General features: G+C 42.0%; 1 protein-coding gene across 3 annotated transcripts in view; it reads right to left on the minus strand.

Moving 5' to 3' along the window:
* The window catches only part of CIAO1 (cytosolic iron-sulfur assembly component 1), a 251,841-nt gene that overhangs the window by 90,673 nt on the left and 133,218 nt on the right, over nucleotides 1–27,950 (minus strand). For all 3 annotated transcript variants that reach the window (XM_078667004.1, XM_078667003.1, XM_078667005.1), the window contains exon 2: nucleotides 5,409–5,598. In XM_078667004.1, coding sequence (XP_078523130.1) covers nucleotides 5,409–5,547 — 139 coding nt within the window. In that variant the 5' untranslated portion in view covers nucleotides 5,548–5,598. The remainder of the gene's footprint in view (nucleotides 1–5,408; nucleotides 5,599–27,950) is intronic.

Genomic DNA, 27,950 nt, shown 5'->3' on the forward strand with positions numbered 1-27,950 from the left:
GTCGATTTTGCTACAAATTACGACATACCAGCGTTTTCCTGCTTATTTTAAACATTTCATGTCTTCAGCAAAAAAACGAAGACCACAATTTTCACAACGAAAGAACATCGCTTCTACCTCCATAATCGGCGCTTTTCCAGGCGTTTCCACCACTTCTACTCCGGCGGATGGGTGAAGTATAAAACTACTTTTCTTCAATTTGAAACGTTTTACACATTTCTTCTGGCGCGAGGCTTTTGCCAGCTCGAGACTTCCTCTGTTTCACGCGCTGTGTCGTCATCACGCGCTGCGTGATCACGTGTAACGCTTCACGCGCTGTGTCATCATCACGCTGCACGCCTCAGCGCCATCTTTGTTTCTATAGCAACGGAGTATACACTCTCCGTTGCGCTGAAAAACCGATGTCTCCTTAACGTTTCCACACGCCGGAAGAAAAAAAAAGAAACTGCTTTTACACGCCGGAACGGATGTCGATGTTCTACTTAATGTTTCCACACGCTGGAAGGTAAAACAAAATACATTTACACGCCGGATGACAAAACAATACTGAAATAACTTTATTATCGCTTTTATTCCATATTCAAGTACTCTTACCGTTTTTTTTTTTTACATTCAGCATCTAACGAGAGGATATTTACTTGTGACTGCTATTTTACTATTTAAAAGGAATACTTTAAAACTCTTTTAACTCTTATGTACGTTATCATTTTGTAATATTTTTTTTTTTAATCAAAAAAAAAAAAAATAATAAGAGCAAGCTACAATGCAGTTTGACCCACCCTCAAAATTTTTGCAAACCAAAGGTGATCCACCCATCCCTTGGACCAGATGGAAAGAGGAATTCTTTACCTACCTTAAAGCCATGGATGGCGAAAGAATGTCTGCAGAAAGAAAAAAAAACATTTTCTTACATTGTCTTGGCTCAGAAGGACAACTTGTCTTTAGAACTTTACCTCCTGTGAGGTCAGGTGGTGATTCAAATGTTTATGATGAGGCTGTACACAGAATAGAGGGAAGGTTTAAACCAGTAACTAGTGTTGCCTTAAACAGGTTTAAATTTTATACCAGGGTACAAGATGAGAATGAGTGCTTTGATGATTTTTTAACTGCTTTACGTGCACTTTCCCTTCATTGCAATTTTGGTCTTATGACCGACGAAATGATTAGGGATCAAATTGTTGTGCATGTCAAAAGCAAGAAAGTACAGGAGCAGTTATGGATTTTAGGGGATCCTAGTTTAGAGACTGCCATTAGTACAGCTAAAGCATTGGAACAGTCCGACAAATGGATCAAAGCTTTAGACAAAGCCTCTACTCAAGCTACTCCGTCCATTTCCACGGGTGAGGTTAGCACTGTAAATGTCAAAACTCAAAATTCCAACAAATATGAGGGCAAAGGTAAACAATTTTATTGTTTTAGATGTGGAAGTCCGGATCATATTGCCTCTTTTCCACAGTGTCCTGCTCTAAATAGACAATGTAACAAGTGTAATCGCACTGGTCATTTTTCTAAATATTGCAAAACCTCTGCTAAACCTGTTAATGATTACAAGAAGTCTTCTTATAGTACTCCCAGACGTACTAATAGTAATGTATCCTATGTTGCGGAGAGAGAGGATAATAATCCACTGGTTAGAGAGTCCGGTATTGTAATTTCTATACAATCTTCATTCGACATGACATTAGCAGATACTTTGCCTCCTCCAAAGAGTTCAGTGAATATTCTAGGCAAAACTCTGGAACTCATGGTGGACTCCTGTTCACCGTGGACCATAATCACTCATGATTACTGTGTAGAGTCATTTGGTAACCTAATTGATGTTAATTCTTTGTGTGAACCTGATATTGATGCCTATAATTTTGATACTTCCAAAATTAGCTTTATAGGTTTTAAAGAAGTCCCTATTATTGTAAAAAATAATTCAGCCATTATTAAGATGTATATAGCATCTAAAGGTGTGAATGTTCTAGGTTGGCGGGACCAAGCTAAGTTGGGGATCTCGTTAAATCCTAGGTTGAAAGATCCTGTGTGTGTCCTTGCCATAACAGATGGGGACTATGACTTGACATCCATGTCTAAAGAGATATCCATCTCTTTTCCCAATGTTTTTTCTGAGAAGCTTGGAAGATTGAATGGTTTTACGCATAAAATCAAAGTTAAACCAAATACTGTACCCCTAAAGCAGAAGTTGAGAGGTGTTCCCATCAGTGTCAGAGAGGAGCTCAGAGTCATGCTTGACAACATGGTTAAAGATGGGGTCATAGAAGAGGTAGAATCCTCAGAATGGGTTTCGCCTATTGTTTTGGCGATTAAACCTGACAAAACAATTAGGTTGTGTGTAGACCTGAGAGCGTTAAATAAATGTTTGGTTACTGACTGTCACCCGTTACCCAACATAAATGAAATGTTGTGCATGCTTGACGGTGCCTGTGTGTTCTCCACATTAGACCTAAGGTCCGCATACCACCAGATAGAGCTCACAGAAGACTCAAAACACTTCACCGCTTTTATCACTCCCCATGGATTGTTTCAATTTAAAAGAATGCCTTTCGGCCTAGCGTCGGCCGCTTCTGTTTTCCAGAGGGCAATGTATCACATATTCAGGGATCTGAATGTATATGTCAAATGCTTTCAAGATGACATTCTTGTCTTTTCTAAAAATATCTCTGAGCACGATTGTCACCTTAGAGAGGTTTGTTCCAGGTTGGAGAAATTTGGCTTGACCATTAAAGCTAGTAAATGCAAGTTTTTTTGTAAGACGGTAGACTATTTGGGCCACTCACTTTCAGGGGATGGAGTTGTACCAAAAAGAAACCTTGTTGATGCTATTGTTAAGGCCCCTTCCCCTGACAACAAGGAAAAGTTGCTATCTTTTGCAGGGCTTTGCGAATATTATAGCAAATTTATCAAAAACTTTGCTAACAAAATGGAGCCTCTCAGAGAACTTACTAGGAGTTCTGCCCAATTTATTTGGTCGGAGAAGCAGGAACAAGCTTTTAAACAAATCAAAGAGGAAATCGTTAATGCTCCTACTTTGAAGTCCTTTTGTGTCAACAAAAAGTGCATTATTACTGTTGACGCCAGCCTTTATGGCATTGGTAGTGTGTTAAGTCAGTCATCTGGTAAGGATGAATGGTGTGTTGCTTTCTCCTCAAGGACCTTATCTCCCACGGAGAGAAGGTACTCGGTAATTGAGAAGGAACTTCTGGCCTGCATTTGGGCTGTTGAGCACTTCAGGAATTATGTTTGGGGAAATCGTTTCGTACTACGTACGGACCACAAACCGTTGGTTGGGATTTTATCTCCTGGAGGTGGATGGAACTCCACTGCGCGCATAGCTCGTTTGTCCTCACGTCTTCAAGAGTATGATTTCGATATTGTGTATGTTCCTGGTAAATGTAACGTGACTGCTGATTTTCTTTCAAGGTTTCCTTGTGAAGATGCTCCAAACACGGATAATGACATTGATGTTGTTGCTTCTATTGGAGATTGTGTTTCCAAGGAATTCATCTCGTTACCGGAGGATGAATGGTTTGTTGAACTTGGCAAGGATGTGGTCTGCCAACACCTGTTTGATTTTGTTAGGAATGGTTGGCCACCCCATAGGGGTGTTTCTCCGGATATAGCTCCTTTCTGTCAGGTTTCATCGGAAATTGATGTGTTTTCTGGTTTGCTGTTCAAGGCTGGTAAATTAATTCCACCTCAATCCTTACAAGAGAAGATTCTTCGTCTCGCTCACCAGAGTCACATTGGCATGTCATCGATGAAACGCCTAATTAGAGAGAGCTTTTGGTGGCCGGGAGTGGACAAAATGGTGGATAGGCTGGTGAGAGATTGTTCGCATTGTGTTAACAGTGACAAAATGCTTCATGTGACCTCAGCTCCCCTCAAGCCTGTGTCTTGGCCCACTTTTCCATGGCAGAAAGTGGGTTTTGATATATCTGGCCCATTTAAACAGTTGCCCTGTAATGCTCGGTATGCCTTAGTTTTGGTAGACTACCACTCCAAGTGGCCCGAAGTAAAATTCGTTAGCTCTGTTTCTTCCCAATCAGTCATTCTTTTCCTAAAGGAGGTCTTTGCCAGGGAGGGATTTCCTGAAACCTGTGTCACAGACAATGGTGTTCAACTTGTGTCAGATGATTTTGAGAAATTCCTTAGTGCATGTGGAATCAAGCATTACACCACCTCTCTCTATGAGCCTAGGGAAAACGGCCAAGTTGAACGCTTTAACCGTGTTCTCAAGGATTGTTTGAATGTTGTGCAGACTTCGGATGATAGTTGGGTGGATGTTGTGAGGAAAAGATTGTGGACATATCGTATCACTCCTCACTCTATTACAGGTGTTAGTCCCTTCAGACTCCTTAAGGGTAGGGAGCCTCCTTCTGATATATGTCCCTGGTGGATTAAAAAACTTGATGTAAGACTTGATGTTAATAATTCTGGTTGTGACCTTGCTGCTGTGGCCAAACGGGTTGAAAACAAACAACTACAAATGAAAACCATGTTTGATTCCAAAATGAAAACCAAAGATAATGACTTTGTGGTGGGGGATTGGGTACGAATTAGAAAACCTGGTTTTTTGGTCAAGGGTCTTTCTAAATTTTACCCTCCTATCAAAATTGTTAAAGTCTTTAAAAACAGCGTTGCCACACAGGATGGTAGAGTGTGGAATGTCCGCAGAGTGGCTAAATATTGCAATCCTGAAAATGTACGTTGCTCTTCTTACTCTACTCAGCGTAGTTACCAGAGGAGACCTGATGTGTTTCCCGTTTTGCCTCCACCCAGTTCTGTTCATCTGGATTCCTCTGTTGCCTCTAGAGTTAAAATTTCCAATAGGCATAAGAGTGTTCCCAGCAGGTATCTAGATTAATGTTTTTTTTTAAGGGATAAGATGTGTTGCATTCTGTTGTACATTTCATTCTGCCTTGCCCTTTCTCCTTGTTTTCCCTCTCTGGATCTGCTGCCTGGAATGTATGATGCGTGCCTGCATCTTACATCCTGGGTTCCAGATTCCAGACCAACTGTATCACAAGACCTGTACCTGAACCTGTTAAGATGTGCTGTGCTTCAACTCTTGCTATTATATTAAAACTTTCATGAAAGTCAACTTTAATCTGCCTTGGATCTTTTTACCTCCTTTGCCCATCATTGACCATCTCACCCTCATTGCCTGGTTCACTCATTCTGAAGCCACCTATGTGACATGCAGAGTGATGTAAATTAAAAACAAAGAAATGTGAAATAAGACTCTAGGAGATTTCCTTCAGTAGTGCCCAGTAAGTGCTCTAGGGTTGTAGTCAAGTGTAGGGTAGTCCAGAGATAGGATACCACTATGAATATAGATGCCAGAAGGCAGCATCTTCAGATACCACTTATGCTGAGCCTTGTGCTTGTGCGTTGGAACGTACCCTCCTTGCCCCAGATTCTGATGGAGCGATCTCCTCCACAAGATGCCAGAAGTGTTCCAGTGGGGTTCCAGGCCAAGAACCAGCAGCGAGAGTCCGGGTGGGCGGAGACACGACTGAGCAGGGTCAAGGAGTCTTTCATTCTGTCACCAGTGTCTAGGAAACCCTCACTACAGAATGCACTGTCAGGGTCCTGCAGAGAGAGGAAGAGTGATAAGTCAGTTCATATTTAATTCGTCATTTCCAATTTTAGTTACAGTTGTTTACTGCAAGTTGTCAAGTTTTTTATCATGGTTCTGAGCAGGTGATGAGTATTAGGCGGTAACAGTGTTTGGTACTGTTGTTTGTCTCCAGTGCCTTAGATACTATTGCTCACAGTGGTTAACCAAGTCTCCAGAAGTAGCTATCGTTGACTAGTTGCAGTTTATTATCAGAGGAGAACGGCAGGAATATGGATTCAAATATGAAATAACACAACAGTTAGCAGAATCATCAAAGAAGTAACGTCCAGCCAGAAGTAATTCTTTAAAATTAAATACTTCTTTAATACCCAATCACTCAAAATTAATGATTAAAAGAGAATACAGCAGATAACATTTGAAGTGCCTAACACTTGCGATTACTGGGATATAACCCCAAACATAACTCTAGGTTAGTCTATGGTAGCAAACCCAACCAAGAGCATGTCTATGGGGTCAACTTCATCAGCACTTTGGAATGGCTCAAATGTTTGGTGTTATGACAAGGCTTGCTACTAGAGGTACAGTCAATGGATGGATACTATTTCATCAGATGCCAGCCCAAACCATCACAGCACTACAATAGAGCTCGGCAGGCTTGCTACTTGCAAACTCGAGTATGAACACAACTGGGAAATTAAAAGTTTGTGGGGCAACTGGGCTCTTTGGGTAGGGTAGCACAGTCAGTGGTTTTGCGCTATGCCTAGTGTATCTTGGCTTTCAATTACTAATTGATACACTCATTTCGATAAAAGGTATCAGTATTGAGAAAAAATGTAAGTCCGTTGACATATTACTTATTAAGACGTTTTACAAAGTGATGTATGTGGCCTTCCAAATAATTCAGAGTTATAGATGTGTCATAGTTTGTATGATGTAATGTGGAGGAAGGTACAAAGTAATCAGCAAGGGATGTTCTTCAGGCTGATATTTCTAGATCACTACTGCCAGTTGCATGTAGGCTGATTGTAGGTGAGCTGGAACAGTTCTGTTTGCAGACACTTGTTTTTAGGCACTGCACTCATTCTTGGGTTCAAAATATTCCACAGTCTCAGACCCAGGACTCCCACTGATATATATTCATATACGAAGAACTTGAAAGTTCATCAGAACATCAATCAATTTCGACACCAGACTCTGCTTCCAGGAAGGAATGAAGAACTTTGCAGCCTGGATGAAAGACAGCTGCTTGAAACTCAACTCAGAGAAGACCGAGGTACTCATCCTCGGACCGTGCACCTCCGCCTGGGACAACACCTGGTGGCCCGCTGCCATCGGAAGCCCACGCACCCCTACGGACCACGCCCAGAACCTAGGCATCATCCTTGACTCCTCCCTCTCCCGGAACCGCCAGATAAACACCGTCGCTTCCAAGAGTTTCAACTGCCTTTGCATCCTCCGTAAGACCTCCAAATGTATCCCCCCCCCCCCGACTGCAGAAGGACGGTCGCCCACGCACTCATAACCAGCAGACTGGACTACTGCAACGCCCTCTATGCTGGAATTAACAGAACTATTCTACACAAACTCCAATCCATCCAGAATGCCGCAGCCAGACTCGTCCTCCGGACTCCACGTCATGAACACATGACCCAACACCTACGAGACCTCCACTGGCTCCCCGTTGAGAAGAGGGTCACTTTCAAACTCCTCACCCACGCTTCACAAATCCCTCAACCTGAGAGTATCCTTCCTCGGTGGAGAGGAACATCCGCTCCACCAACCTCACCCTGGCAGAGATCCCACGCATCCGCAGAAGCAGAACCGGCGGGAGAGCTTTCTCCTACATCGCAGCCAAGACCTGGAACGAGCTCCCTGTGAACATCAGACTCTCCCCAACCCTGCACACGTTCAGGAAAGACCTCAAGAACTGGCTCTTCAGCTGATCCGGAGCCTCATTTTTTTTCCCCCTCCCTTAGCGCCTTGACACCCTCACAGGTGAATAGCGTGCTATATAAACCCTCTGATTGATTGATTGATGGCCCTTGGCACAGCCTCCGAGTGTAGCAGGAGATGGTCTGAGTCCGTTTTTCTTCTTGTATTTCTGGTCTCCAGTCCAGTAATGCTGCTGCTGCTGAGTGGCTTGCTAACCTAAGCAGAAGTCTAGATTTTGGAACCAGGTATAGAGGAGTGCCATAAATGATTTCATTGGGGAGGGTGAGGGGGAGGACGCAGGAAGTCTTTAAGGTAATTCAGGGGGGGTGGTGCAATGGAAGCCTATTAGAACTGGAGTTATTTTGTGAAACTTTCAAAGTCCTTCAAGAAGGCTCACTGCAGTATGGAAATCCCTTTTCAAGGTTGTCAGAGGGCCCTTTGTGATGTGGACTACAAATATTTTTCCTCAGGCAAAATGAGAAACGTGCCTTGTCGGTCATGCTAAAGTTGTCATCTGCAAAGTTTGTTCGCCCTAAGTGTGGCAGGGTATGCTCAGACGTGAGTCCCTTGCTCACTTGGCCACTGGATTCAAGATAGCCTGGCTGATGAGGATTATGAATCCGAAACCGGTCCCAGGATGCTTGTTTCCGGTCCAGGGAAGACATGGCTTGGTAGTTCGGGCTGGACTGTTCCCATGAGGCACAGGGTCAGACCGATTTGCATACGGCCATGTCTGAACTGGGGTGGCTGAGTGAGCTAAAGAATGGTGATGGATTAAACCCAGATCAGTTGACTGGGGGTGAGTGTTTGATTTGCTCAAATGCTCCGTCCATCTTCCCCTTTTGTATCACTTTGTTCGCCCTAAGTGTGGCAGGGTATGCTCAGACGTGAGTCCCTTGCTCACTTGGCCACTGGATTCAAGATAGCCTGGCTGATGAGGATTATGAATCCGAAACCGGTCCCAGGATGCTTGTTTCCGGTCCAGAGAAGACATGGCTTGGTAGTTCGGGCTGGACTGTTCCCATGAGGCACAGGGTCAGACTGATTTGCATACGACCATGTCTGAACTGGGGTGGCTGAGTGAACTAAAGAATGGTGATGGATTAAACCCAGATCAGTTGACTGGGGGTGAGTGTTTGATTTGCTCAAACGCTCCGTCCATCATCCCCTTTTGTATCGCTGGGAACGATAAAAAGCCTTTGGGGATGTATCATCCCAAAAGGCCCTCGCAAAATAGGGAATCGCATTTAAGGAATCGCAATTTGCGATTCCTTAAATGCAATGCAGGAAGCACCCAAGTTGTGCAATTTTGGATTAAGAAATCGCAAATTACCACCAACTTCAGTTTGGTGGTAATTTGCGATTTCTTTGAAAAATGCACTTTTTTGCATTTTTTAAAGTACACGCCACATGTGCGCACACACATATTTCAGGGGTGCTAAAGGGTGTCCTTTTTGACACCCTTGAAATTGCATGGGTACTCACAAATTGCAAATGTCTTCCCATTCATTCCCATGGGCCTCTAGGCCCATAGGAATTAATGGAAATGTATTCCTTAATTGCAAATCGCAATTTGTGATTCGCAATTAAGGAATGTAAAAGGAATCGCAATTAATAATGCGATTCCTACACACATTGCATTTTGCGAGTCCTTAATAGTGATTTGCTAAAAATCGCTATTCAGGAATCGCAAAACTGGTTTTTCATACATATGCCCCATAAACTCATATTTTCTTTTTGCTAAATAACATGAGGAGCGGGAAGGATCCGAATCTATTTAAAGGACTTTTTGATATGTTTCTCACAAAGCAAATATTCTATTAAGGCAGTTATATGTTATTAGGGTAGTGCTTATTTGGGATCAATTTGAACTCCAATTCTGATGAATATCTGTTACTTTACAGTTTAAGAAAACAACCGTGAATATATGTTCAATCCAGACAGTATGTTCCACAAATAACAGAGAAGAGAGGAAGATAACTTTAAAACTCTTATGACCTTGATTACATAGATATTATTTATGATTAAGTTTCAGGAATATCAGAGTTCCACGGATAAATAGTCTAGACAAAGATATTTTGAACATATATGTAATTTGTTATAGCAAAAGGTAGATGCTGGAATATATTAATAAGATAGTAAAAGAAAAGTATTCATTTTGCCTTTAGATACCTGCTGTAACCCAACAGATGTTGGTACTCAGTAAACAGACAAGTCAGAGTGGTGATATCCTGTGCTTTGGTTATCTCACTTATCCCATTTCCCATTTCCCTAGGTGTACAGATAAGCAACATACTATTATCTTGTATGGTTGCCTGTGGATTTGAAGAAGTGAAGAAAAGTTATTCGCTGCCATTCAATCTGAAATTAAGGTTAGTCCATTCTGAAGTGAAGAAGTAGACAGGAAATAATGAGTTGATTCAGCTGTTATTGCCAAAGCCTCTTGCCTAATCTTACCTCATTTGCTGAAAGCCGGAACCAAGTGGAACACATGGGTAATGGTGATCAGGGATGGACGAATACATTGTTCTTGCCCTATGTGCATGCCTGAGAGAGCAGTGTCTCCTCACCATACGTCTTATTCACACAAGGTCACATCTTGGCATTAGTACAATATAGATACACTGTAAAAGGAAGATATATGTCCCACTTGAAATGCCTCACAACTGATTACAAATCAGTACTCAAAGCTCCCGGGTTCAGCCTTAAGTTCTTGCTTTGGCTTTCTCACCTTCAGCCTAGTTGTTTCCTGATTTATTTGCTCCTGTTTCTCAACTCCAGTTCTTCCTACTTCTAGCTTTTGAGCACATTTTCTCTGTATTTCCAGTCAATCTTGTGTTACCTTTGTCATTAATCTTTTCTGCTAAGTATTGCTTTGGCTGACTCTATGCCAATGACAAATTCATAAAACAACGTTCACCAACAACTGCCTGTCAGCACTTTTGACCTGCAACCTTTACCAGCCATTCCCCCAGCATTTCCAGCTGCACTCCAGATCATAGTGAGGCAGTCCTTCAGTTGGGTGATACGGCGAAGCATACCCTGTTATAGATTTGTATTTCACCTTCTTAATCCTGGAGGCGGATGTAACTTTTGGCCACTGGGCCTCCCAGAGGGTTCCATGTACATGCTGAAGATCACCACCGAGGGCTTGGAGCCCTGGTAAATGTTGTTTGAGCCAGGGATGCGCTCAGACCTGGCGAAGATCATATGGAATAAGATGGGTTCTGTTCTCCAAGTAAGATTCGAACGGTTGTATGATGAAGCCATCAAAACCCATATAGAGTGTTAAATTGTTAATCAGTACTGGATGATAAACGGTGTTTAAGGCAGTGAAGAAATCTAGGAGAAGGCTGCAGAAAAGATTGCTACTGTATATCAGTTGATGGAGTGGGGTGCTGACTATCTGGTTTGTTGCTGCCTCCATGCTGTAGGAAGGCATGAAGCTGCGCATGCAATCCTGCAGACAGGTGTTAGACTGGATCATTTCATGGAGATGGTTTGCAAAAGCCTTCTTGGTGAAGTCTGTGTAATTAAGGAGTTCCTGTAGCACTGCTTGTCAACAGAATAAGCAGAAATCCTTTAAAATATATACTTTATAAGTAACTTTTTATTTAGTCCTTTTGACCATCAACATTTCATTAAATGTTTGAGAGTCAAATTAACATTTGCAAAGTCGATGCCGCATTTCACCATACCCATTATGGCAATGGAGGTTCTTCAGGGATCTTGGCATCTTATTTAATACATTTATCAAGTTGGTGGCACAGCTGATACTATTTCGTCAGATGGTATACTCAATTTTAAGCATAAGTCAGTGTTCTTGTCCCACTTTTGTGGGAAATGGGCAAGTTGAAGCCTAAATATTTTGGTGCCATAGAGACATGGAGAGCAGAAATCCTGGAAGCTTAGATGGATCTTGTGAGGGCTGCCAGGAAACCTCTAAGCCCAAGATTTTGATTAACACACCAGTTACTGGGTACCTACAGGCCCGGGGAGGTGGCGGTCCCATGGTGCTGTGGGTAGGCTGGGTGGGCGGCATGCATTCCTAATGTAAAATGTCCTCGGGAGGTGGCGGTCCCCGGGGCAGTAGTGGAGGCTGTAGGGCCTCTCCTGCATTGTTTTATTTTAAACAAATTAATGTGTGTGCCCCAGAGAGGTGGTGGTTTCCGGGGCAGCGGGGAGCCATGTGGCTCCCCTGCATGTATTAATGTTACTGCCCTGGGGAGGTGATAGACACCGGGGTTTGATAAACTCTAGGAGGGGGGCCCCCCGTGTGCCCCCTCCGATATTTATTATATGACCCGGGGACCTGGCCTACCCAGGGGTTATTTTAAAACATTTTTGCAGACAATTTGCGAATATCGCGATTTTGTATCATCTAGTTTTTTTTTAAATGCTTTTATGCCGTGGTGGGTTCTCAGGGGGACCCCGAGTCCAGCTTGGGGGGTCAGGTTATTCCTGGGGGGACAGTGTGAATCAGAGTCCCAAGATGGCTGCCAACACTTCCTTGTTGAAGTGTTGGCAGTCAATCAGAGCGGCGCATTTCCCTGCACAAGCTCGTAATTTTTCACAAGAGATATCACTATAATTTTCAAATTAAATTTCTCAACAACTACTGAACAGATTGTCACCAAATAAGCAAAAGGCACCTCCTTAAACCAACATCTACCTCCTTGCCCAATTTGATGTAAGATCGTTCAGCGGTTCGGGTTGTAGGTGTAACTACAGCTTCCTAGTGGGAATTAACATTACAAATGCACCCTTATTCGCGCCCCAATTTCTCAGTCTCCACTGCATGGATCACCCCCAAACTTTCCATGACACACAGAACCTTTTTTGGAAATTGTCCTGAAGATTGGTCAAAAGACGCCAAAGTTATAGCCAAGTCAAAAAATGCTTTTCCTATGGAAACATGGTCCTAACTATAACTACCTACAGGCCAGTAGGTTTATATATGCACGTATAAGGAAGGACAAACCTTACAACAGTGTGTATTCAGGAAAGAATTAAAAATGAAAGGAGAAGGCAATAAATATTTACTTTGAAATAAATATTGCTTGGGTGTACTTGAATAAAGTGCCTGAAATAACAACATTTTAATGGTGCCTGTATAATATAAATCTGAGAGCCTTAATAATTATTATTATGACATTCTAATGTGTGTTTTATTGCACTTGCAATGTTTTACGGTCTGTTGGCCTAATAAACACATTTTGAAATATGAATGAAATATTTTTAAGGGTAAAACATGCTTTTAGAGTTAATTTAGGGACAAAATGATTTATTAATTTAATTTAAAATATAATAAAAGAATAAACAAAGGTACTTTAAGGCTACTTTTAATTAGTCTAAAAGAATTTAGAAAGAAAATGTAGGGCATAAGGGGAAATAGCTAGGACGAGGAGGTGGAGATGTGGAAACGATACAGATAATGATTCCTCGGAGATGAAACAGCAGGTGAGGAAAGCCAGCACCAAGATGGTAAGAATGGAATGGAAATGCCAGGCGAAGAAATAAGCTATCCTTCATCCATAGGAACATGTGGTCTAAGCAACAGCTAACACGTTTTTCAGGTGAAAGGGTATGTAAGCATCATTGGCAAATATTTGGAGCTTCAGGAGCTCAGAAAGAGTAGGCAGGTGTATGTTAGAAAGCAAGTACAATAAGAATGATCCTTGAGGCACTCTGCAGGACACATTGTTTGATGATGACTCCATTGTCCCAATCCAACCTTGATGTCTACCTTTGGAAAGGATGGCAAGTACGCATTCCTGGGCAGGAACTTTGGCATGCTTCTTCAGTCTTCTGAGCAAGCAGTCAGAATCCATGTTGTCATAAGATGCAGAGAGGGTGAGGCGTTTAAGGGCTGGAACCCAGGTTGGCAACAAGACAAAATTTGAAGCTCCATGTGTACACGAGGGTGTCTTGTGGCCTCCTTTTTGATGATCCTCGTGTGGTGTGGGGGATTGAATATTGTCTGGTAAACAGGACTTTGGAGTCAGTGAATTGTTTGTTAGGTGTCATAATACTGTGTCTCAAAGGGCCAGAATCATTGTGCCCCTGTGGTACCAGAAACCTCAGTGATCATATCTTGAAATGGGCCATTTGAAGCCTAAATATTTTGGGGACCAGGAGAGTAGAGATCCTGGAAGCCAAGATGCGAGGGCTGCCAGGAAACCTCAAAGCCCAAGATTTCGATAAACACACCGGTAACTGGGTCCCTACAGCCTGTGGCACTTTTTAGAAAGGAGGCTCAGGGGCAATAGCACCATGAAGATACTAAAAGAGTCACAATAGTCTTTAGTTCTAGATCCCAATTGGCCACTTATGCAAAAACTTCAAGGTGTTGCCAGACTGAGGTCTCAAGGAGCTGCTGGGGGCTCTTAGCACCTGGCCAGATAGATATAGAGGACAGAGGCCGAAAAAAAGATGTGCAGTTGAAAAGGATAGGAGGTTCCTCTGAAAGGAAAAAAAGTGTTCTTTCATCAGCGTGAGGAATAAACTGACCAGGCACTTACTTCCCCAGGACTGCTTACATCCTCTTTGTAGGTGGTCTTCAAGATTTTTCTTGGACTTCTGGATGCTCCCTTCCTTAGTTGCCTGTCACTCTCTCAGACAAAAGGAGGGCCTTGGACTCAGCACTGGCTCCTCATTCTGGGGAGTACTCTCATCCACTATGCCGTGTTTCAGCAGACAGACTGGCAGTCAGCTGAGGTAGTAGTTGAACTCATCTTATACCCAGCTTAAGAGAGATGGGTCATACACAGCCCTTTATCCTGAAAGCACAATTGCCATGGTGTCGGTTCAAGGTGAAATCTCTCCATACAGACCTGATTGATTCTAATCATCTCTTGCTCAAATTCTCTCCCCTGTTCTCCTATCACATGATAGATGCAACTGGCCACAGCATCCACAGAGCGGGCTTAACATGTTTCCACTGGAAAAAAAGCTTTCCATGGCTGGAAGTGGGGAAGAGGGAGCTCTAATAGAAGCAGTGAAATCTGTCTACACCGGGGCAACAGTAGAAATGTTGTTGAAACTGGAAACTGTGACAATGTAGCAAAAGTTGTTTTTTTTGTTTTATATAGCGCAAACTTGACCCGAAGATATTAGGTATCACAGCGTTTTACAGGAGCACCAGTTTCGTTACAGATGGACACATTCATTTTTGTTAGGCAGATTAGGAAGATTAAGTGATTTGCCCAGAATCACACAGAATGCTCTGTCATTGCCGAGACTCGAACCCGGTTCACCAGCTTCTAGGTCGACCGCTTTAGCTGTTAGGCCTCATCCCCATGCTTGATGTCGATTACCTCTTTTTTCGATGTCCAAGACTTTCCCCGGCAACTTTTGGCTTGACTTTCCTCCTTGCTCGATAGCCCATGGTCTATTAATGATGGAATGTCTTTCTGCCCCTTCATGGCGTAATGTGCCAGCCTCTGCTTCTCTTTTGCTCTGTGTCTTGTTTGAGCTTGAAATCTGCCAAAGTCTTGCAGCTCTCGGTGAGACACTGATTACACACCTGATTGTTGTCTCTCTCGGCATACTTGAGATGGCACTCCAGACAGAATCAGAAAGGTGTGTTTTCCATCTCCTTCAGAACAGAGGGCGTCCCTGTCCTGAATTCTCCCTAAGGCCCTCCAAGTGTCCCAACTAAGTTTTTTTTTTTGGGTGAAAACCATTTGATTTTACCCCCTGTCTTGCGGTGTTTCTTTTCCTTTAAACCACAAATTTCCCTCGATGATCTGTCACCTTATTTCTTTCAACGCTTAGAGGGCTTTCACCTTCCAGACCCAACAGCAGAAAAAAGAATCTGAATATGGCGCCTACGTGCTGAGGTTCCCGGGATGAAAGTCTGATGTCAAAAGAGGCTGAACTAAGCAAAAAGCAGGAAACAGTCGACATCCAACAAAAATAAAAAGAGAAAGAGAAAAGAGACTACTACAAGACAGCTCCGGACCCAACCACCAGATAGCAGCATGGGAATCTAGAAAACATTCATGGTGCAAAACATGTTATTCACAACTTTCAAAACACTGAACTGGTCAAAAAGAACATTAAGTCATCTTCCAAAAGAACTTCAGAATCACTTCCAGATCCATTCAGGTCTGTGTCAACCTCCAAAATGTTATCTTGAAGGCCATTTGACCACAAATTCTATGCTTGAACTACTTAGCATGTCTTTCACTCACTGGTGAATGCACTTTTTCATCTAACGGGTTAAGTTGTTAGATGAAATATGAAGAATGTGGCTGGTCTCTCTTCTCTGTGCTAATTGAATCATTATATTATGTGGGGCACCTCTGGACTTTTGCTGGCAACCATGTAGTGGACCAAAGAGAAGCAACAGTATGCCCTCACACTTTTCAGCGTATTAAGGTGGCACACATTGTCAATTACACAGTTTGCCCAGCTCTGCTGACAGTTGTGTCAATATCTACAGTTAGGTCTAGGTTAGCAGCACTCTAAAATACGCAAATGAACGTTGTTAACCCCGATGGATTGCCTATTTTAAAATGTAATAGGACATGTCCATATGGGTCTCAGGGACAGGAAGGCATGAACATCAATGATACGATCCCAGAGTACTGGGACTTTTTTTGTTTAAACTGACACGGGATGCATGCATCCTAGCACACAAAGATTTTAATGAAGTAACTTGAGCCCCTAGTCCAAGCTCTCCTCGACGCTTTCGAGCAATGTTAGGCAGACTCTTAAGTCACGAGGAAGGTAAGGGTACTGGGTAGTATCACTGTTCAGTACAGCAGCTTCTCCTCACTGACAAGGTGCTGAATACTGTTGTTTTAAAAGTTTGGCTACTCCCTTAAGTTTCCTTGCCTCTCCAGAAGCAGTTGCAGTGAAAATCAAATATAGGATACAGACATAGGTTTGGATTCGTGTACTATATAACACAATAATTATCACACTCATTCAAATTCAAGCACAGCCAGAGGTACTTCTTTCAAAGAAATGTTTATTACACCATTAGAAAAAATAAATAACTAAAATAGAATACAACAGTGAAACCGAAAAGTGCCTACTAATTATGGCTGCTTAATTATGGCCTGCCACGACAACTTTAGTTTCGCCTGTGGCGTCGAAACCAACCCTGTACAAGTCGAAATGGCAAATTTTGTAAGTACTTCAAAAGGGCCTCTGATCTTCTGTCTTACTAAATTGTTTGCTGCCAAAGGCACAGTCAGAGAATGGAAGCAAAGTCTGACTAGCTAGTTGCTGGATAAGTTGATCACAATTGTCAGGTAAAGTTGAATATCAAGTTTGGTACCTCCAGCTCAATTTTGGCTAAAACGTCAATTAATGCCCGCCAACTAATGTTTATGTGGCTACTGTGGCTTATTGCGTGGGTTGATTTGGCTATCAGCTACACATTCAGCATAACAGGGAAACAAAATGGGCTAATATGTGGAAGCAGTCTGGTGCCCTGTGCTACTAACATCTTCGCAGGCTCTGTATGCTGAAACCGGATAGCTGCAGTCAAAATATATTGGTACTCAGACAAACTTTAGATCCCATGAAAGTGGCTAGAAATAATTATAACCACTGCAGAAACACCAAAGCCTGGCCAGACATAATTGAGAAATAGTTTCACAAGAAGCTTTCTAATGACCGTGGTCTTTTTCTAAGTCTATGAAGACTAAGGAACCTGGAGTTCCAAAACAACCCCAAACATGTCAGATTCTGGTATGGTAAGTGGTGTGGTTCTTTTTTTAATCATCATTTTTATTTGGATGTGCAATGCAACGTCTCATAAACAGAACATTATCAATACAGTATTGATGCAGTATCATAAATACAGATCATAAGGTACAACAATAAAAAAACACCACCAACCCTTGAGACCTTCCAAGGCATCCAAGAAACCCCTACTCAAGCAATGTTAAAGCACTCTCAAATGCTTAATTTGCCATTAAAGGGCTCCAAACTTTATGAACTTTCTTCATATTGCCGAGCCTTTCTCTTTCCTTGGCCTTCTTCCTTTTTAGGTCGAGCCTAGCGGCAGTGTGGATGCTCTGCTTGCTCTGCGAGGCATGTTGTATTAGGGTATGTTCTTGAAGCATCTCCCACTCTCCACCCATATTTTTGATTGGCTTATGTTATTGTTCTTTGTAAATACAGGCTCCTGATTAGGTAACAGGCATGTTAGTCTCTCCTTACTACCGCCTTGTCTCCCTTTGTAACGTCCCAGGAGGACTGGACCCTTTACTGGTGTTGTTACTGGGTCTGTTTTATCTCTATCTGTGAGCACTACTTTCTTGAATGATTCTCACCCATTCCACCGACGATGTGCTTTCCTGATATAGCACGCACCGCCAGGCGCGCTTTCACTTTACATTTCAGCATCTGGCCAGTTGGCTTTTGTCGACGCTTTATTTGGTAGATACAGCGCGGGCTGGGCTCACTCATAAAGCATGCCATTCACAGGAAGCATTGGAATCCTGGGGGCAGCTTTGACAGCGGACACCGGCCGGCTCAGGCGCTCTCCTCCCCTCACGCTGCCTTTGTCTGCTCACACTCTGTCGCCGCAGCTAGCTTTACCACCCGACATGAGGCCAATCTAGGGCCTCCCACCTCACCCCTCCGAGGCAGGCTGAGCAGGTGAACTTCGCACAAGGCTGCTGCAGCTGAAATGACTCAGCCGTACACGAGGCATACAACTGACTGCTGATTTCGGTATGCTTTTGCTGGTTTCAGAAAGAAAAAAATCCAAGATTTCACTGCTTTTCAGACAGTTTGTATCAAGTAGTTGTTTGATGGTGTGGTCAGAACAGCCTGTTCATAATCTGTTACAACAGGAACACTGATACGCGATAAATGACTGAAATACCGTTGCACTCTGCATACTGATGGAGCGAGATAGAAAACAAAATTTTGTTTAAACTCGTGAAGTCACATTTCCATAACATGAATAATAATATTAATGATTTGTGATATGTCGTGCTAATACAACTTAGATTAAACTTTACACATGGGGGGACTAACATGTGTGCTCATAAACGTGCATAATTGTTGCATCTTTTTGTTCGTGCAAAATAATAAAATAATTTATTGTTTTCGTTTTTGTCATTACTAACTGCTGCAAACTTAAAGGAAGCATGTGCTTGTTTTGCTTTTCCTTGTCTGTGTGATGTCATTTCCACTATTCTAGGTGCATATAAGTCTCATGGATTATCGAAGACTGGTAGATATAAACGCTGCTTTATTTGTTTGCATTGGCTAGGTAACATTTGATTAATCGGGTGGGTTAATTAATTAGTAAATCTTGGGGTGGATACAGAATCTACATTATTTCTTACATTAATACTTTTCTTGTGTTTGTTTTATACTAGAAAGCATAAATTGCCTGCTTTTGGGCCTAGTCTGTTCGAGCTACAAAAAGTTGAATTTTACTTCTGCAAAAGTCACGAGACGCCCATTCTGAAATAAAATGTTCGTCAAAAGCTGCGTTCACAAAGCAAAAGCTGACGTGCTATCATCATTCTGTCGGACATGGCCAAGGTCGAAAAAGAACATTTTGTCAGTCCTTAACTTGGCATCCGCGGAAGTCAATTGGAAGCAATGAGACATTTGTAGCAAACCTAGGAAGCTCCTGGTTGCATACAGAAAAGACAATGGTTCTTAAGAAAAGTGACCTAATGGAACTTTTGAAATGTGGGTGACATGTCACTTGTCACTCTCAGCCAATGGGACGTCGAAGATTTCTGAAAACTTTCCTTTGCGTAGTTTAGTTAGCATAGAAAGGTATAAAAAGTCATGCCCCTAGGGATGGGCTGGCTGCTGCTTTCTGACTTTCCGATGAGGGTGAAGAGCTGTCGGACATTGCGTGGAGCACGTAAGAATCCTCAAAGAACTTTACTTTAATTTCTATCTATTTAGTTCAATTAGGGACTTAGGTTTTAGAAATGCTAAACTTTAAATATTCACTTTAATTTTGATTCACTTGCTTAAATTGTATTTTTCTCACGTTTCTTTATAATCATGCTTGCTTCAATGCTAATAAAATTCATTTATAAAACTATCAACTTATATACCATAATTTGGTAAATAAAATCTAACTTTTGACAAACAAGCTGGTCTTGGTTATTCAGGAGTGTAGGTTACTATTAGCTAGATCACGTCGCCAATGGTGGTCGTTTAAATGGTTAGGTTTTATTCTAATGACAATATTCTTTCCGCAGATGTATAAAATTGTATATAGTTTGTAGATAATGTATATATAGATTTAATCTGACCACCTGATTCAGTAGGCCCAAAATATGTCAGGTTAATAAATGGGTCCATATTTAGTATAGAATTTTGTTTATAGGTTATGAAGTTGGGTAGTATTGTTTATGATATATTTTCTATAGGCCGCTGGATCAATTCTCTGGTAGCAGAAATTGATGGTTGCTAAGAGTAACCAAAGTAATATGTTGGTTGCTAAGGGTTACTAAAGCGTTATGGTATGGAAATAGGATCGATGTTTTAACACATGTTAAGTTAGTTTTTCGTGCTATCTGTAAGCTATACCGGTATAGATTGTGTGGCGAGAAATTAGTCACGCAAGCCATCTGTTCTGTTTGTAGTGATATCGCCGAGTATCACAAGAGGTATCGCCGTGTACCATAGTGTTGTCGCCGAGCAGCACAGTTTTAGGGCTAGGTGTGAATCTTGTATAGTGAGGGTTTTCTAAGAAATTAAAGCAGCATGAGAATAGGGACAAAGCGCCTTCCATAAAACTCACTGTGATAAGAGTATTAGTTATATCCGAGCTTGAGTGAAGGGTAAATTAGCGTCGGTGCATGACTATCTATAAACAGGTTAGAGTCCTGTACGGGTACATGTTTCATATCTAAAAACAGGTGAGAGCCCTGTACGGATAACGTCGTTATTTTGCTAACGGTGCATGATCTCTATAAACAGGTGAGAGTCCTGTACGGATTTCATGTGTGTTTGAAATTAGGGAATTTTCAGTGTGAAAGTGCGAGTTTGATTTGTATTTTATGTTCAAGTGGAACTCTTAGAACTGTCACTTCGCGGTGGGTTCAGAGCAAAGCGAGTTCATAATTATACGTGTTAGAAGGGTGGGGTAAGGGTTACTCTACTGACAATTGAATATTATCCTTAGTGTGAATAGCGCCGTCTATTCCGAAGTGTGGATACTTGAATGTATGTAAACTATCCTAAATAGTGAAACGAACAGATGTTGTCCTTATAGTCATTGTTAAGAATTAATTTACACTGGAAAGTGTTCTTAAAATGGCGCTGTGAAAAGATTTTGTGAAGGAGGGGTAAACGCCAGGAGTGAGAAACGAGAAACCGCAGCTGCTGTGTACGTCACAGAGCCGCGCTGGGATTGGGTGACCTACGTCACAAGCTATATTCTGATTGGCCCTTGAGTCTCTGACGACCTGTGAGCTGATTGGTCCTTCAGAAAAACTCTAATTTTATTGGTTGAGCAGAAAAGTGACGTAGCTCAACTGTCATTGGCTTATTGGTGTGTTTCGCGCACGGATTGGTTGTTTTGCGGAACATCCCGGAAATATTTTACGAACGATTTTGCGAATTAGATTTAACTCTTAAAAATGAGTTATCATTTTAAACATGTTGAGAAAAAGCCAACATTATTTCAGAAGTTTAAGAATTTATTTTCACCTGATAAGAAAATCGAAACGCGAGGTGGTAAATTACTTCATAAGTATAAAACACCTGCAGCGTATATGGAAGGTGAATATGGATATCATACTGTCTTATGGTTCGACAGTTGGAAACGCTATACTAAGAACGACGGTGTTTTAACTTGGCCTGATGATGGTTCATTTAATGTAAAAGTCTTGAGAAATTTCCGAGAGAAAATGAACGCTCTTGTTCCGAAACCGAGACCAACTCAATTTGAAGCTTTAGTTGAGTGGGAAGACGAGATGTATCAATTACAAAGAGAAGCTAGTGGAATTAAAAGACCTTCTAAAAATCCACCTTGGAGAAGAGAAACTCATGAAGATAGATTGCGAATGTGGAGACAGGGAAACATGAGTGAAGGATTATATTTAATTCAGGAAATGGTAATGGGTCCTCCTACAGGGAAATCTATGGAAAGTGAATCTGAGGATGCAGTTATGGAAGAAATATATACAACTGCTAGAAAGAATCAGCCTTTGAGACCTCCTAGATCATGGTCTACTCCGGTGGTTTCTACTGAAACTTCACCGAGTGCACCTCCAATTAATGAAGCTCCTAAACTTTATCCAAATAATTGTGAAATCATTGAAACTCCTAGAAGACCGGAATTTGATAATGCTCGAAATGAAGGTAGACATTTTACAATGGCTCCAAGGGCAAGAGAAGCTCCAAAAGATTATACAAGAGAGGCAAGAAATGTTGAAGATGTTGATTATAATGAATATTTAAGATCTAAAGAAGAATTAATAAAAAGAATGACAAAAGGCATGGAATCTGTGACAGTTCCAGTAACGATTGGTCCTGTTCAGCCTGTATTTGACCAGAAGGAAACAAACAAAACAGGATTAACTATTCCTTTAAATACAGAAATTCAAAAGGCTGCTGAAAAATTTTATTCAGACTTATCTGAAATAAACTCTTCTAAATCAAGAATGCCTGATTTAACCTTTAATGAGGATTTATCTCCAAAAACACCAATGGGTGCTATATCAGATATAGGGAGTCCTGAAGTCAGGGTAACCACACCAAAACTTGATGTGGCCAAATTAAAAGCAAATATCGAAGAATTAATAATTGGAACAATCGGTCCTGATAGTTTAAATTACTATCGAGATGATGAACTACTGTTCATTTGTAAAAGCATTCAGTGGAAAACAAAAAATAAATATGATCAACTAGAGGATCTAGCAGCAGAACTTGAAATTGATGTGAGTAAACAAAAGAATTTTGCGAAACATTACAGATTAGACTTTTCAGAAAGTGACATTGAGAGTTTGAACTCAATGGGAAGAATAGTACATATAAAAGATTTGATTGTCTATATCAAAAAGCTAGGAGAACTGAATAAATGGAGAGTAAAATGGACGAAAAAGAAGGAAGATGAAAGATTGGAAAAATTGTCAAAACAATTTCCAATGAGAGAAATTGCAGGTGGAGGATATGTTCATGTCCCCTGGTCGAGACAGGACATTCTGTTATTTACAAATGACTTTCCGAAATTGAGGGAAAAACCAGTTGAGTGGTACAGGCAAGTCGATAGATTTATCAAAGTGTCAAAAGTTCTGTGGATTGATTTAGATGGATTTTTTGATATTGTAGTTCCATCAGATCTTTGGACAGAATGCAAAATATCGATTAGTTGGCCAAAAACAGAACCTGAGCGAATCAAAGAAACAGGTGCTCCAAATCCACTTGTAATGGATTTTTATGAAAAAGTAATTGTTTGGATGAAAAACAAAATTCCACCCAAAGAAGTCGATTGGGTTAAAATAGAAAGGACAGAACAGGAAACAAAAGAATCAGTTCATTCTTTTTATGAAAGACTACTGTTAATCTTTAAACAATACAGTGGTTATGAAAAATTAGACGAAAAAGACATGAGCCATTTTGTCTATAGATTTGTTTATGGACTAAAACCTGAAATTGGAGAAATGATCAGAAATAGCATTGTCGGATGGCAATCACTATCTGTAGATGATATTCTAAGAAAGGCTAAGTATTGCAGTGATGAAATAGAAGTAAAACAGAAAAAGCTCAAGGAGAAAGCCATGTGGGCTCAGGTAAAAGTGGCTGAGCAACAAATTGCCAGCATGGGTAATAAGAACACTAATTTTGTTCAAACTGGAAATACAAACCAGATACAAGGAAAGTTTAAAAGTAATAATTTCCCAAAGAAATTTAGCCCAAAGATTGAGGAGTTGAAGCAAAGATTACCTTGTTTTAATTGTGGCGAAATTGGACATTGGAGAGACGAGTGTCCTCATCCTCCTAAAAACTTAAAGAATCCCTTATTGAATCCACAGATGCAGAATGGTGTTGACCTGCAGCGACAGCTACAGATGCAACAGGGGTTAAACGAATTAAATATTCAACGACAGTTGCAGCAACAGCAACAGCAACAGGTGAATAATCGTCAAGACCAATTGCCACAACCACCTTTTCCAAATTGTGGGGGAGTTCAAAAATATAATCCAAACGTGGGATTTCAGGGAAGTGAACAGGTAATAAAACCACAAAAACAGCAAAAGCAGCAAAGAATTCAAATGCAAAATGCTTCACAACAGTTTTTATTAACAGAAAGTCAAGACAGTGATTCTGATGATTATTGCTGACGGTGCCCGAGAGAGGAGGAAGAGTGTGTTGTTGGAGCCACTCTTGAGGTTGACCAGTCTGGTCCTTTTGTAAACGGGAAAGTTAATGATGTAGACATCACTTTTCTAGTGGACACTGGTGCTACCCGTTCTACTGTTAGATCAGTGGAGATTGAAAACCTACCTCTCTCTGGGGATACCATCCAAGTTGTCGGAGTAAGTAATCAGCAAATTAAAACTGACTTAACTGATCCAGTACCAGTTGAAATTGGAAATTATAGAGACAAACACAGATTTGTGGTTTGTAATAGTAGTCCAGTGAATCTATTGGGCAGAGATATCCTATGTAAAATGAATTGTAGAATATATTGTTCTCCTTTTTTGGCAATAACAATTAGGTCTGCCCCGCGCCAAGAATCTGGTGAAAGCCCACCTTGTTGTACATATACCATAACTTCAAACATATAAATCAAAAAACAGTCACGAAATACTTTATAAAATTCAACCGGAATTTGATCGGGACCAGTTGCCTTTCCTGCTGGTAGGCTATTTAATGCATCTATAAATTCCTTCAGACATAGGGTAGAATCTAGCATTTCACCTTCTTCTTTTGTGACAAGTGATGAACGCACACCTCCAAGATAGTTCCTAGCTTCCTCCAGGTCCTCAGTATTGCCCTGTGTATACAATTTTTCGTAAAATCCTCTAAAAACCTCTCTTATCTCATCTGAGCCTGTAACAGTGATACCCGTTGAATCTAGTATCTCTTTTATTTCAGCGTCAGCCCTTTGCTGTCTGGCTTTAACCGCAAGTATGTGACCCACTTTCTCACTACATTCATATAGTTCTTCTTTCTTAGCCAAGTATTTTTCAGCAGACCTTTTCGAGAGGCTTTCAACTGCGTCCGCCTTTAGTGCTACAATTGTTAATAGTATATTTTCCAAGCTGGACTTAAGTCTTACTGCAGAAACTAGTTTTCCTTCCTCAATGATCAATTTTTGCTGATAAGTTTCATATCTTAACCTCTCTTTCTTACGTCTAGTCAACACGTAGCTTAGTGTTTCTCCTCTAATGCCTGCTTTAAAACAATCCCACGTCTGCCCTACAGAAGCTGTCCCGTGGTTAATCTCCCAAAAAATCCTGATCCACTCTTCCATATGTTTCCTATATTCAAGATCTTGGAGCAGACTCCTCTCAAACGTCCATGTGGACCTCGTTCTCTGTGCTTGCGTAACCTTGATTGATAATAACAATGGGTTATGGTCCGATATAGTTCTTGGATATTTCTCGATCTGAGTCGCGTAAACCAGGGACCTAGAAACTAAAAAGTAGTCAAGTCTCACCAACACCTGGTGAGGTGCCGAAAAATAGGTACTACCATCTACAAATGGGTGTTGTATTATCCAGGGATCTGCCAGAAGATTATTTTTAACCATGTTAGTAATGGCCCTGCTTACTTTTTTCTTTCTACCATTATATACTACTCCTGTATTCATAAATGAGCTTGTAGGATCATGCATGTTGAAATCGCCACAGCAGATTATTGGTTCAGGCCACTGTGCCATTTCTATATCTAAAAACTCCCAGATCTCTGAATCGTCCTCGGTAGAGCCATATATGTTTACTAGTGTGACGTTGAGCCCTTTAACCATTAGTTCCGTGATAACCCATCTTCCCCAGCGATCCTCTTTCTTTCTTCTGACAATCACTTCTCTACTTCTTCCTAGGATAACGACTCCCCTTGTCCTGGAACCCTGCCTGCTAGCTGCAAGCACATCAAAACCCAGTTGATTCATTAAGTAAATCTGTTTTTCCTCTATGTGTGTTTCTTGTAAACATACTAGATCTGCTTGCAGGTTTCTTAAGTACGCTGCTACATTTGTCCTCTTCCTTGGGTCATTCAAGCCACATACATTTAATGAGACAATCTTACATGCCATTTTATGCAGAAAAAAGGGCCAACTCTTCCTAACCCGACTATCATTTCAAGCTTCTCCCCCCTTCCTTCACCCTTCCTCCCTCCTTCTTTATCCAACAATTTAAACAATAATTTAAGCAACAAACAAAATGCATAGTCCATGTGTGCTAATTGTCTTATCAAAATCGTACGCTTCAACTGTTTTTTACCTTCCCTTCCCCCCCGCCTCCCCTGACTGTCCCCCCCTTCCCTCCCCCTACGGGCAAATAGGTCACTCGTGACCTATGTGTGGACGCTTCCTGGTTGAGTTGGTCGCACCCCTCTCCCATCTCCTAATATGTCTCCCCCTTTCTCGAAAATTGAGCCATTTGACCCTCAGTGTCCCTCTTTCTTCGCCCTTTCCAAGTCCTGAATAAACTCTTGCGCTTTTACCTCTGAAGTAAACATCCTGATCTTGCCCTTCGTAACTACTTTCAGCCTTGCAGGGAAAAGCAGATATGCTTCCGAACCTAGAGCCTGAAACTCCGAGATCAGACTTCTGAGTCTCCACCTCCTCTCTACTGTCACATGACAGAAGTCAGGTCTCGTAAAAAATGTAACTCCCTCCGCCGACCTTTTGCTATCTGGTCTAGCTTTCTGGATGAGTTCCTCGCGGAGTAGAAAGTTCCCAACACAGACCAAAATTGCTCGGGGGAGTTGAGGTTTCGACCCTCCTTCGGCTCCGTATACCTTCCGCTGGACAAAAGGGAACCTGTGGGCTCTCTGCACTTCTGCCTCCCACTGCCACTGGGATTCAGGGAATGCCCCCCTTAATAACTTGATCACAAACCCCCTTGGATCTTGCCCTTCCAGCCCTTCTGCCACTCCCAAAATGCGAACGTTGTTTCGCCTTTGGCGATTTTCAAAATCCTCCATTTTCCATAGGATGTCATCTATTTTCTTCTCATGTTGTTCTTTAAATTCGCCAAAGCTACGAAAGTCGTCCTCCATTTTGCCTGTTCTCTCCTCGACCTCAGAGACTCTCCCTGCTAATCCTTCGTATAGTTTGTTAGTTTTCCTGAGTGTCGTTTGTATTCTCCTGAAGTCTTGCCTCGTTTTCCGGCTTGTAGATCTCGCTTCAGATTGGATTTGTTTCAGCATGCTAAACACTTTTCCAAACGCATCTCCCTGATTCAAACCTACTTCTGGCTCTTCTTGATATGATTGTGATGTAGCTGAATAGTCCCAAACCAGCTTCCTTTCAGCGCCCCTTGTCGGTGACCTTTCACGCCTATGCCTCCTTGTCTTTGTCTTTTTCAATGTAGACTCCTTATCAATATCTGTTTCTGAGGAGGTAGAGGCTGTCCATGAGTCGTCCTCCTCATCGTCTTCATCCTCCCTCTCCGCCTCTTCCTCATCCTCCTCCTCCAGCTCGGAGCCCTTTCTCCCCTGCTGAGCTGGGTCAGAATCCTCCTCCACTGAAAAAAAGCGGTCTCCCTCCAGTGAACATATATCCTCCTTCTCCTTCTCTTTAGGGCACCCGGGTGCTAACTTTCCATACACCAAGCTGGCTGTGCTTCCCCATGAAGGGTTAGGTGGTCTAGCCATTAGCTCTGCTTCGACCTGCATGATCGCCTGCATCATATCGTCGGCTTTCTCATGGGCACTCGGCCCTACAGCCTCCTTTAGTGCTTCCAACTCCTTATCGTTGTTTTTATCAGTTTCTGCAGCCACCATCTTTTTGCCTTCCTGCAGCCCCCTCTGAGCCAGCTCCCTTTCGTCATCCTTTACAGCATTAGCGTTATCATTAGCATTTGCGTTTCCCCCAGCCCTCAGTCCCGTATGCCCAGCTGTTACCTTGCTGCTGGCGTCCTCCTCGTGTCTCGCTGAAGGCTCCGCTGTAGGTTGCCTAGCAACTACTGCCTTGGCGTCTCCCACGCTCTGAGCTCCTGCCTCGGCCGGCCCCGCAGCGTCCTCGAGGACGTTTCCCTGCCTTATACCGGGATTGGGCACTTGCTCTGTAACACTGGTTACCTCCGGACTCTTGCTGGTTACTCCACTGTCTGCACAGCCAGGGCGGATGAATGTTTCAGGTAGGGTAGGCTGCCTAAGAGGGGTTGCTTTGTTTTTGGTTTTAGAGATCGCTGCTTTCTCGTTTATTTTACTTCGCTCATCTCCCAACATTTTTTCCCCTTTCGCGTCCGATTTCTTTTTGATAAGTGGCACAAGCGTTTTCCTTATTGCACCCTGGTTCTTGGCTGGT

The sequence above is a fragment of the Lissotriton helveticus genome, chromosome 11 (assembly GCF_964261635.1).
Source record: "Lissotriton helveticus chromosome 11, aLisHel1.1, whole genome shotgun sequence".
Lineage (NCBI taxonomy): Eukaryota > Metazoa > Chordata > Amphibia > Caudata > Salamandridae > Lissotriton > Lissotriton helveticus.